The 12,081-nt window shown below is 36.4% G+C and overlaps 1 protein-coding gene across 9 annotated transcripts in view; it reads left to right on the plus strand.

Annotated features, from left to right (window-relative positions):
- Positions 1-8,802, plus strand: part of FBXW7 (F-box and WD repeat domain containing 7) — a 225,305-nt gene extending 216,503 nt beyond the window's left edge. For all 9 annotated transcript variants that reach the window (XM_042983769.1, XM_042983767.1, XM_015538395.2 and 6 more), the window contains 4 exons: positions 1,132-1,313; positions 3,359-3,584; positions 5,532-5,742; positions 6,827-8,802. In XM_042983769.1, coding sequence (XP_042839703.1) covers positions 1,132-1,313; positions 3,359-3,584; positions 5,532-5,742; positions 6,827-7,095 — 888 coding nt within the window. In that variant the 3' untranslated portion in view covers positions 7,096-8,802. The remainder of the gene's footprint in view (positions 1-1,131; positions 1,314-3,358; positions 3,585-5,531; positions 5,743-6,826) is intronic.
- Positions 8,803-12,081: the final 3,279 nt, after the last annotated feature.

A 12,081-nucleotide genomic window follows, 5' to 3' on the forward strand; every position in this document is an offset into this window, starting at 1 on the left:
AGCTTATTTTGATAACAAATATCAGAGCTTCTAATTTATTTAGTTTTTCCGGTGGCACAAAGATCATGTTTCTCAGAATACGATGTCATTAGTTTCTTCTTGTAAATAGTTAGTCTATCTTTGTGACTTAGCTATTGTATAATTCTCACAGGTGTGCTTTATCTTTTTTTGGTTAATTTTTCCCACTTTTATTAGCCATCTCGCTTATATTGTCTTTTTTAAACTTTTTTAAAACTATGATTGAGGGATATGTGTTTTTTCTGCTTTGTTGGTAACTTACCTATAGTTTAGAAGTTGAATAAATCATGTTAATGTAGACTTATCTCAAGCCCTATGAGATGAAAGTTAGGCAAATACAATATATAAGTGAGGGAGTTTGAAGAAAAGAAGTAGTCCAAGCAATTAATTTCACTGTACGCAGTATTATATTTTAATTGTTCTATAGTGAATACTTATTTTTATCTGTCCAATGGAGAATGTTTTCATGACTTAAGTAACCAGCTGAAAAAAAATAGAGGAAAATGTGAAAAAAACAAAAACCTTGTCTTTTAAAATGTCTTACAACACGTTGATTCTTGGGCAAGAATCTTCTAAAATATTCCAAGTCAGATGTTAAAAATTTTTTTAAAGCAACTTCATATTTCCACAGTGTAATATTAGCTTTGGACTTATTTCAGAGTTTTAATATCTGTCTTTACTTGTCCAGAAGTACTTTGCCTGGCTCCTAACTACTGCCTTGGGGCAGATTCAGATGAAATGTGGTATGTAAGCCACACCTAACACAGTTGGCATTCTTTCATTGAATCCATTCATATGGAAGAAAGAAGTTGCAATTTTAGCATTATTTCATCAAAAAGACCAGGCTGGAGCTGTCTTACTTTAATGAGAAGTGTTTTACTTTCTACATACTTGTTCCTCAGTTGTACGTGTGTGTTTAATATATAATGCTACTGAATAAAAAAAACAATAAATAGTGATGGGATCATGTTATATTGATGTGAGGAATTATTTTCTGATGTGCCAGTCAAATTTTGTAAATAACTTTACCCCAAAATTTAATGAGCTACTGAAATGTTATAATACATCGTTTTCTTTTCTACCCAAAAGTAATCATCTTAAGTGTTTTTCCAGTGTCTGAGAACATTAGTGGGACACACAGGTGGAGTATGGTCATCACAGATGAGAGACAATATCATCATTAGTGGATCTACAGATCGGACTCTAAAAGTGTGGAATGCAGAGACCGGAGAATGTATACACACCTTGTATGGGCATACTTCCACTGTCCGTTGTATGCATCTCCATGAAAAAAGGTAAGGGGAAATCCTGTAGTGACTGGGAATTGTTTCTCTGTTACTTGTGAATCTGAGGCCTTTTGTGTAGAGTTCAGTTGTATAAAACTGTGTTTATTAGAGAGATAGTGATAATGTAATGTTAAATTAGACTTTATTAGACTTCAGATGTTTCTGTACTAGCAAAGCAGTAGTGTGTTGGCTTAAAATTGGGGGATTGTCTAAATTTCCATCTTCATTTAGTAGTGTTGTTGGCTTCCTCCTTGAAACTCTATTTTCTAATCTTGTGTAGCATTTTATTGTTGTACAGCTTTGATGACTCATCATCTTCAAAAATTTCTCTCTCTCTCTCTCTCTCTCTCTCTCTCTCTCTCTCTCTCTTGGTGTTTATATCCCTGCTAGTGGGATAAATTCAGTTATTCAGGCTTCATGCTTCTGAGTCTTTTTAAATACCCACCCACCCTACCTCCACTCCATCCTATCCCCTTATATCTAGGCAAAAGCTGAGGCCCATGGGTTTTAGTTTATTCTCATTACCAGTCACCTGAACTATTGACATAGCTTTCACACTTGGTTTTCTCACCTTTTACATGGCTGACAGAGAATTCTTTTCTAATTATGATAGTGTCATTGCCCTTTGAGAGCCTTCTGTTGTCTATCGAATCAAGGAAGAAATCCTCAATCCAGTTTTCAAAATAGTTTCAGCCAAACCAAACTGCTTGCCTTTTTTTCTTCTCACTGCCTTCGCTCTTGCTTTGATCTCCTCCTACAAAGCCCTCCTATTAAAATCCTTTCCATCTCCTATTGGCATGTCCTCACAGTATCCCTGTTAAACAAATGTGATTTTGACTTTACTTTGTAAAAAAAGGTCTGATGGTTCTTACCATGAATCTCCTGCAGTCCTTACCTTTAATTCTGTCCACAGCATCTTCTTTATGAGAACCATTACATTAAGCAGATTTCACACTAGATTTGTAATATGTGAAGAAAAGTATCTTCTCATATGTAGTTTGAATCTACTTTGAACAGTGTGCTCTACTATTAAAATTTGGGGGGTTTGGTATTGAGAGACCTTGTATTTCAGTTTCCATTATGTTCTGACTTAAATCACTCAATGCTCTCATTTTCTGCTCTTCCAAATGTGGAATCTATGGCCTTTCTTTATCTCTTTGGAATGACATGAAGATACCTGAGTTTTCAGCTCTCCTTTGTAATCCAAAGGCGATTGTAATATTAGTATCACTCTGGTCTTCAGAAGAGCATAGTTTTAGTAATGTCAGGCCAAATTTTTAAGGGATTATTGTTGCCTCCCTATGTGTATCTTCTAAAATCTGTATATCTTAATGCCTCCATGCTTATTGACTATAAATATAAGCATATGCAGCCTTCATTTGAGGATTTTCTAAAACTAGTAAATTTTACCAGAATTATATGGTGTAAGGCACATATCTTTAGCTGTTTAAATTTCAAATTCAGATTTGTTTTGTTAAATAACATTTATTAATTTTTTCCCTAATCACAAAAAGAATATATATTCATAATTAAAATTTTGGGAAATGGCATAAAGAATAAAGAAGAAATATAAAATTCAAAATACTACACCAGAGTTCTCCCACTAACATTTTATACATGTTGCCCACATTAGCATTTTATTTCTAAAATCAAGATCTTATTGTATATATTTATCACTTGGCAGTGGTGGCGGCTGCTGCTGATGCTTCTTCTCTTCCTCCTCCTCCTCCTCCTCCTCCTCCTCCTCCTCCTTCTCTTTCTCCTTCTTCAAATACAATACAATAGTTTTCAAATTGTTCCACAGAGCCCGAGGTGCTCCACAGCCCCTTATAAATGGAGGAACCAAAAGCAGGCAGAACTCTAGGCTTCCCAACCAGAGTAACTTGACTTGTGAATGTTTATATATCACAGTTTTATATAGGATTTCTTTGAAAACAGGTGTTCCTGCTTAGGAAAAGAAAAAATATAATAACCACTGACTTTGTATATCATGTTTACTCATGCTGTTAAAAATTCTAATGCTTTTTTTCTGTTTTTTTTTTTCCCCCTTACAGAGTTGTTAGCGGTTCTCGAGATGCCACTCTTAGGGTTTGGGATATTGAGACAGGCCAGTGTTTACATGTTTTGATGGGTCATGTAGCAGCAGTCCGCTGTGTTCAATATGATGGCAGGAGGGTTGTTAGTGGAGCATATGATTTTATGGTGAAGGTGTGGGATCCAGAGACTGAGACCTGTCTACACACGTTGCAGGGGCATACTAATAGAGTCTATTCATTACAGGTAAGAGATCCTATCTCTTTTATCCCTTACATGCTTTACTGATGAATCATAAGATTGTTTTACTCAGACCATTGCTGTCAAATAGCTGATTCAATACAATCCAAAAAATACAGATCAAATCATTCTGTTATATCATATAGTTTAAAATTGGCTTGAAGAGGGGCACCTGGGTGGCTCGGTCGGTTAAGCGTCCGACTTCGGCTCAGGTCATGATCTCACGGTCCGTGAGTTCGAGCCCCGCGTCGGGCTCTGTGCTGACGGCTCAGAGCCTGGAGCCTGTTTCAGATTCTGTGTCTCCCTCTCTCTGACCCTCCCCCATTCATGCTCTGTCTCTCTGTGTCTCAAAAATAAATAGACGTTAAAAAAATTTTTTTTTAAATAAACAAACAAATAAATAAATAAAATAAAATAAAATAAAATAAAATAAAATAAAATAAAATAAAATAAAATAAAATTGGCATGAAGAAAGTATAAATTTTGAACTCAAATGATTTGTTTAAATTTTTCTGTGATCATTTTTCCTATAAAATACAAATATTTGTCTTGGAACTTGAGACTTTGGAGCCGTAAGTATTACTATATTAATTATTGGGTAGATAGTCTCATAGGAAAATAACCTGGATTTTAATAAACTCCTTAGCAGAGGATTAATTTGGCCAAAAGCTGCCCCTTTGCCTTGATAGCTGAAAGTTGATGGACCATGTAATTGTGATTCCATCCCCATTCACAGTGGAAGTGGAGCCTTTCTACATAAAGCTGCTCTACCAGATGCCCTACCAGCACAGGGCTAGTGATTTGTAGTCACAAAGAACTGGATTTGACTAAACTGAAGTTTTTTGTTTACATTTGAACCTGATATTCTTGAGTAGGTTGCCATATTTTGAAATAAATAGGTTAATAGAAAGTTTAGCAAATGGGTCTTGTTTTATTTTCTGAAAGACAGCACTTTCATTGTAAAAACTTGTCCATTACTGATATAGTTTATTTGCCAGTTACTGCCTATTAGTGATCAGCAGATTAGTACACAGTCCCAATGCTGACAGTTCTCTGTTCTTGGGATATTTGTTTCTTAATTCATGGAATACCATCTATGTCACAAAATATTGGCATATAATAAAGATGTGTTAACTTAGAAAAGATTATGAATTTGGTGGAGAGAGAATTGGCTAAAGTTTTTTTTATGTTTTGTGATATGCTCAGAACCTTAATGAATATAATATTCTCATTTAAGTAGACCATTAGATTGAGAGAAGAGGTAGCAATATTATTATAGATATTCTAGGAATTGATATTTATTGCCTTTTGGTATAGCTGGGAAGCTGGCGAAGAGGTACCTATATCGCTTGCTTTTGCTATCAAAATGCCACCTCTTATAATTTCAGATATAATTATCTGTTGGCATATTTCCTAATTAGCATTTGGTTCTTATAAATGAAGTTTTTATTTTACAGTTTTTAATGGAACTTACTTTTAAACATCATGAGAGTTATCTCTAGTCTTTTCATGCCTTAGGTGTGTTGATAAACACAGCCTTTAATCACAAGCTTTGTCCATAGTTTCAACTTTCTGTTGTGAAGTAAGACTCCAATAGTAATCCTTATTGAATTATCCTGGATATTTAGCTACTAAGTGTGGCCAGATGATTTGAAAGTAATGCGTTCGTGTTTTCTTTTGTTTCTGCATCTAGTTTGAAGCCACTGGCCATAAAAATAGATAGATAGATAGATAGATAGATAGATAGATAGATAGATAGATAGATAGATAGAAATTCTGATAGAGGCTTCTGAGAACTGTAGATTTACTTGATTACATTTATCCTGTTACCTCATTTTGGTCCTGGCATTACTGGTTTCCCATGCTTTATTTTCCTGCCCTGTAGGGTTAAGGTCAATAAATAATATTAAGAATATCTTCACTTTCTAGTCTAATAAACTATGTCTGTTGTAGTTTGATGGTATCCATGTGGTGAGTGGATCTCTTGATACATCAATTCGAGTTTGGGATGTGGAGACGGGGAATTGCATTCACACGTTAACGGGACACCAATCGTTAACAAGTGGAATGGAACTCAAAGACAATATTCTTGTCTCTGGGAATGCAGATTCGACAGTTAAAATCTGGGATATCAAAACAGGACAATGTTTACAAACATTGCAAGGTAAGTATTGGCTACTCAGTTTTAGTTGTGTTCATTAAAAATGGGTTTGTCAGTCAAAAGAAATATGGAGCTTTTATGTCACAAAAAGAGTTAACCTCATACAAAATGAAAATGCTTATTTTGGATAAATTTATGAGCATTTCCACTCTGACTTGACAGAACGAGGCTACGCTTGAGAAATTGTTTTAAATTGTGTTAATATAAAATTGTTTAATCACGCCTGCATGTACAGTTAACTCTACCTAACCTTAAAGGACAATGTGAAGAAAGATCTTGACTGTATCACGGAAGCAACAGACTCCTTTTGTTTTTTGAGTGATCATTTTTTTTTAATTGTGAATTTGTAGGCTGATTTTAAATTAAAGAGCTACCTTACTGGGGGAAAAAAAAGCACATCTCTGATCTGATAGGAAATTGCTTTGGCCTCAGTTTAGACTTTTTAACCATCTACTTAACTAGGATGGAAGGAATAATAGCACCCAGAAAAATGAAGAAAGAAACATGTGAAAGCCACTAATATTAAATGAGGCATAACAGTGTTAACATTTTATGTCATGATTAACTTTTTATTGGTCTTAGTCCTTAAAATGTGTTGTTTTCGTTTTGTTTTGTTTCAGTGAGGCCATCTGGTGGTCTGTATTCTAGCTTTTTACCTATTAGTATTATCTGTTCCTCAGAGTTTTGGAATTGTGTCCATTCAGCCCTCGCCTTTGAGTGGTCAGGTCAAAGTGGTAGGGTAGTAGGTCTCATGCCCATTTGTCCATCAGCAGAATACATAGAATACATGAAGGTGGGCTTTCCACATCACCACTAAGAAAGCTCTTATTTGCACAGCCAGAAAACAAAATGTGTGCCTGGTAGCTAACAAAGCTTCCTGGAAAATACAACTCTTGTTTCAGTTTACAAAGAGCTACCAGATTTTCTTACAACCCTGCTGATCCGAAAATACTCACAGTTTCTAAATATGCAGCATTTTAAATATCTCATTTATTGTATGTTCTAATGTAGAAGTGTACAATTACAATGTAACTTACCCATCACCATGATTTCTAACCAGTAATTAAATTCCTTTGGTTTTGTCCAGGTCCTAACAAGCATCAGAGTGCTGTAACCTGTTTACAGTTCAACAAGAACTTTGTAATTACCAGCTCAGATGATGGAACTGTAAAACTATGGGACTTGAAAACGGGTGAATTTATTCGAAACCTAGTCACATTGGAGAGTGGGGGGAGTGGGGGAGTTGTGTGGCGGATCAGAGCCTCAAACACAAAGCTGGTGTGTGCAGTTGGGAGTCGGAATGGGACTGAGGAAACCAAGCTGCTGGTGCTGGACTTTGATGTGGACATGAAGTGAAGAGCAGAAAAGACGAATTTGTCCAAATGTGTAGACGATATACTCCCTACCCTTCTCCGTGGAAAAAAAAAAAAAAAAAAGAAAAAAAAAAAGAAAAAAAAAAGAAAAACAGAAAAAAAAAACAGAAAAAAAGAGAAAAAAAAGAAAGAAAAAAGAAAAGAAAAAGAAAAAATATCCCTTGTTCTCAGTGGTGCAGGATGTTGGCTTGGGGCAACAGAGCGAAAAGATCTACAGACTAAGAAGGAAAAGAGGAAGACATGACAAACCGTAACTGACAAGAGAGGCGTCCGCTGTCTCATCACATAAAAGGCTTCACTTTTGACTGAGGGCAGCTTTGCAAAATGAGACTTTCTAAATCAAACCAGGTGCAATTATTTCTTTATTTTCTTCTCCAGTGGTCATTGGGCAGCGTTAAGGCTGAAGCTTCGTTACAGATTCTGCTAGCCTGTCCTTTTACCACTGAGACCTAGAAAGGAGCTGCAATAACATCCAAACAAGGACTGGCTGACTTTCTAATTAGAGAGCATCTGCAACAAAAAGTCATTTTTCTGGAGTGGAAAAGCTAAAAAAAAAAAAAAATTACTGTGAATTGTTTTTGTACAGTTATCATGAAAAGCTTTTTTTTTTTTTTTTTTTTTTTTTTTTTTTTGCCAACCATTGCCAATGTCAATCAATCACAGTATTAGCCTCTGTTAATCTATTTACTGTCGCTTCCACATACACTCTTCAATGCATATGTTGCTCAAAGGTGGCAAGTTGTCCTGGGTTCTGTGAGTCCTGAGATGGATTTAATTCTTGATGCTGGTGCTAGAAGTAGGTCTTCAAATATGGGATTGTTGTCCCACCCCTGTACTGTACTCCCAGTGGCCAAACTTATTTATGCTGCTAAATGAAAGAAAGAAAAAAGCAAATTATTTTTTTTTATTTTTTTTCTGCTGTGACGTTTTAGTCCCAGACTGAATTCCAAATTTGCTCTAGTTTGGTTACAGAAAAAAGACTTTTTGCCACTGAAACTTGAACCATCTGTGCCTCTAAGAGGCTGAGAATGGGAGAGTTTCAGATAATAAAGAGTGAAGTTTGCCTGCAAGTAAAGAATTGAGAGTGTGTGCAAAGCTTATTTTCTTTTATCTGGGCAAAAATTAAAACACATTCCTTGGAACAGAGCTATTGCCGCCTGTTCTGTGGAGAAACTTTTCTTTTTTGAGGGCTGTGGTGAATGGATGAACGTACATAAGAAAACTGACAAAATATTTTAAGAATATATAAAACAAAATAAAGTTGCTGGTCAGTCTTAGTGTTTTACAGTATTTGGGAAAACAACTGTTACAGTTTTATTGCTCTGAGAAACTGACAAAGCAGAAACTATTCAGTTTTTGTAGTAAAGGCGTCACACGCAAACAAACGAAATGAATGAAAAAGTCAAATGGTTTGCCTCATTCTCCAAGAGCCACAACTCAAGCTGAACTGTGAAAGTGGTTTAACACTGTATCCTAGGTGATCTTTTTTTCCTCCTCCTGTTTATTTTTTTTTGTTTTATTTATAGTCTGATTTAAAACAATCAGATTCAACTTGGTTAATTTTAGTTATGTAACAACCTGACATGATGGAGGAAAACAACCTTTAAAGGGATTGTGTCTATGGTTTGATTCACTTAGAAATTTTATTTTCTTATAACTTAAGTGCAATAAAATGTGTTTTTTCATGTTAGTATGCCTGTTTCTTCCACTGAAGTAAATAATGCTTCATTATAAATACTTAGGGTTTGTCTCTAATATTTAAGATACCCAAGTCTTAGTTTCTTTGTATTCCCTGTAATGTGATACAGAGATCAGCACTTCCAGGTCTGTGTGATACAGCTAAAGTAAGAATCATGTGCCACAAAAGAAAATTTTGTTTATCACATTAGACTATAAAGGAGGACACTCCACTGTGCCTATCTCTGTGTGACATTGAATGTATAAATACGAAATCAGGGTCCCTCAAGCGGTTTCAGAACTTTGGTGATAGTTAACAACTAGAGTTCCTATAAAAAAAAAAGTTCATCTTTATTAAAATTTGATCTCCTGTTGAATACTTACCAGGAACTTGCTGTGAAAATCTCTGAAGCTCCCACCCTCCCTGAGAAGTAGGTACTGTTAGCTCTGTTTTAAAGGTGAGGGCAGGGGCGCCTGGGTGGCTCAGTCGGTTAAGCGTCTGACTTCGGCTCAGGTCATGATCTCACGGTCCCTGGGTTTGAGCCCCGCGTCGGGCTCTGTGCTGACGGCTCAGAGCCTGGAGCCTGTTTCAGATTCTGTGTCTCCCTCTTTCTCTGACCCTCCCCTGTTCATGCTCTGTCTCAAAAATAAATGTTTAAAAAAAAAAAAAAAAAAAGGTGAGGGCAGAACTGGCTCAGACTGTGGAGGTAATTTGTCAGAAGCTGGATAACTAGCAGAGCAGAGGGCCTGCGTTCACAGCCCTGCTCTTTAAGAAGAAAGAAACCTAGGCGCGCCTGGGTGGCTCAGTCGATCAGCTTAGGCTCAAGTCATGATCTCATGGTTCGTGAGTTCAAGCCCCGCGTCAGGCTCTGTGCTGACAGCTCAGAGCTTGGAGCCTGCTTCAGATTCTGTTTCCCTCTCTCTCTGCCCCTCCCTTGCTCGTGCTCTCTCTCTCTCCAAAATAAAGATTTAAAAAAAAAATTAAAAAAAGAAGAAAGAAACCTAGAATTTTGACAGACTAAAACAGGGTTTTGGAAAAAGTAAATCATTTTTGTGGTACTTTCAGGCTCTTCTGTTGCTGGTTTAGTCAACAAATCTAATATTTTATTAATGTTCGTGAAAAAAAACGAAGTTCAGTTATTCAAATTATGTAGCCACTCAAATAGCATGTTCTGTCTCCTACTCACCACTCCTATATATTTAACATTTTATTTAATCCCTACATTTAATCCCCAGGCCATAGATGAAAATCTAAAACTTAATAAAAACGGATGCTACCTAGAGAATACATTTCTCACAATCATAAAGTGTGTGTTCTTTACTCATAGAGCAGCAACTCTTGAGCCTCAGGCTCCCAGAGGTACTAAATCTGAACATCCAGAGTGGGGTCCAAGAATCTGCATTTAAACTAGCTCTCCAGGTGAGTCATGTTCACAATTTAGAACCACTGTCTTAGATCCCTACTGTTGCTCACTTGGTTAATTGGTCCCCAGCACATTATAGGCACAGGACCATCAGGGAGAAGTGATGGGTTAATGGAAAGACAGAAAAACCACATGGCTAAACACAGGCAAAAATCGTATTAGGTCTTGAGTGCAGGGGCCAGCAGCCTTGCCTGCGCTAGGATAAATCAGCGCGTAACCCAGAGCCATCACTGCTGTTGACAATGACAACCCTGAATGATCAAGAAGTCGTAATTCTGTTTGGTGATCTTGAAACTGTTTGATTTTTCATAATAAAAATGTGGTTTAACTGTAACATAATTAAAAAAAAAACATGTACATTACAGGGGCGCCTGGGTGGCTCAGTCGGTTAAGTGTCCCACTTTGGCTCAGGTCACGATCTCGTGGTTTGTGAGTTCGAGCCGCACGTCAAGCTCTGCTGGCAGCTCAGAGCCTGGAGCCTGTTTCAGATTCTGTGTCTCATTCTCTCTCTGCCCCTCCCCCACTCGCTCTCTCAAAAATAAATAAAGGTACATTATAGAATAGAATTGAGTTCACAGGATTTGCAGACAACTAGGTCAGAATTCAAGTCCCAATTTTATAATACTATGTAGTTTCAGGAATTTCATTAGATTTCTTGAACTCGTGTTTCCTCATCATTTAGTATGCAGAGAATACCCACCTGCTAAGGTTATTGTGGGGATTAAGTGAAATGTTTTAAAGCACATAACACACTGATGGCACTTAACGCTCAATAAATGGTAGCTAATATTAAAACTTGAGGAAAATAGACCCAGATAATTGTAACTTTCTATATTTGGGAACAATTGAATGTTTTGTGACTCATTCAGGTATGTAATAAAAATAGTATTTCTCTATATATAGCAATTTATGTTTTTTAAGTGGAGTCCCATAGATTTCTCATTTGAGTCTTACAGAAACCTTTGTGAGGTAGATTGGTATGGGGCACCTAACAGTGATTTTGTACACACTTAGGTGTTCACTAAGTATTATTTTACGACTAAGTGAATAATCTTTCTTGCAATGGATCTGTTCCTGAAAGGGGATATGTTAACCTGACGCTAAAGGAATTAAATTATTGTTGGTGTAGTAGGAAAGGTCATGAAAGGAACTCTGCTTTGTGGCCTCCTCAGTGAAGAAGTTCACCACCTTATATAACGGAATTTTTACATCTTCACACCAGAATACAGTCAGTCCCCACATTAGGTGTTACAAGTTCTCAAAGATCAAACATTGCCTGGCACTAATGCTAAAATTAAGACACAGAAGTAACCCTTAAAAGGCCCATAGCAGGTACTCAGTAAATAATTGTTAAACTGGGCAAAGGGAGTTTACTGTCTTTTTTTATTATTGGAATTTTACTATTTATAATTTATTATTATTTATAATTTTGGTATTTTGAAACTCCCTTATTGAGATTCAGTAACCACAGCTATTTCATTAATTTGAGACAGCCAATGTATACCGAATGGTTCAGTAAATGTTCCAGCCTACCTATTCGTTTTATTTCAAAAAGTAATTTACATGTAATTGTTGGTATTAACTGTTTTTTTGTTTTGTTTTGTTTTGTTTTGGTATTAACTGTTTTTAAGCCGCTTTCTCTATGACTTTTGAGCTAGTCTATTATAAAGTCTCCTTTCTGTTTATCTCAATTGATTAGAGGCTACAATCAAACAAAAAAAGAGGACTTTTTCTTTTCCCTGAGTGAAACAGGAAATCAAGGGCAGCTTCCCCAGACCCAGTCTGTGCCTTGCTTTCTATCCACTCCTCCCTGACACTCACTGCACTTTGTGAAACAAATACACAGAGGTGTCTGCTCAGACTCCTGG

This window comes from Panthera tigris, chromosome B1 (assembly GCF_018350195.1).
Source record: "Panthera tigris isolate Pti1 chromosome B1, P.tigris_Pti1_mat1.1, whole genome shotgun sequence".
Taxonomy (NCBI): domain Eukaryota; kingdom Metazoa; phylum Chordata; class Mammalia; order Carnivora; family Felidae; genus Panthera; species Panthera tigris.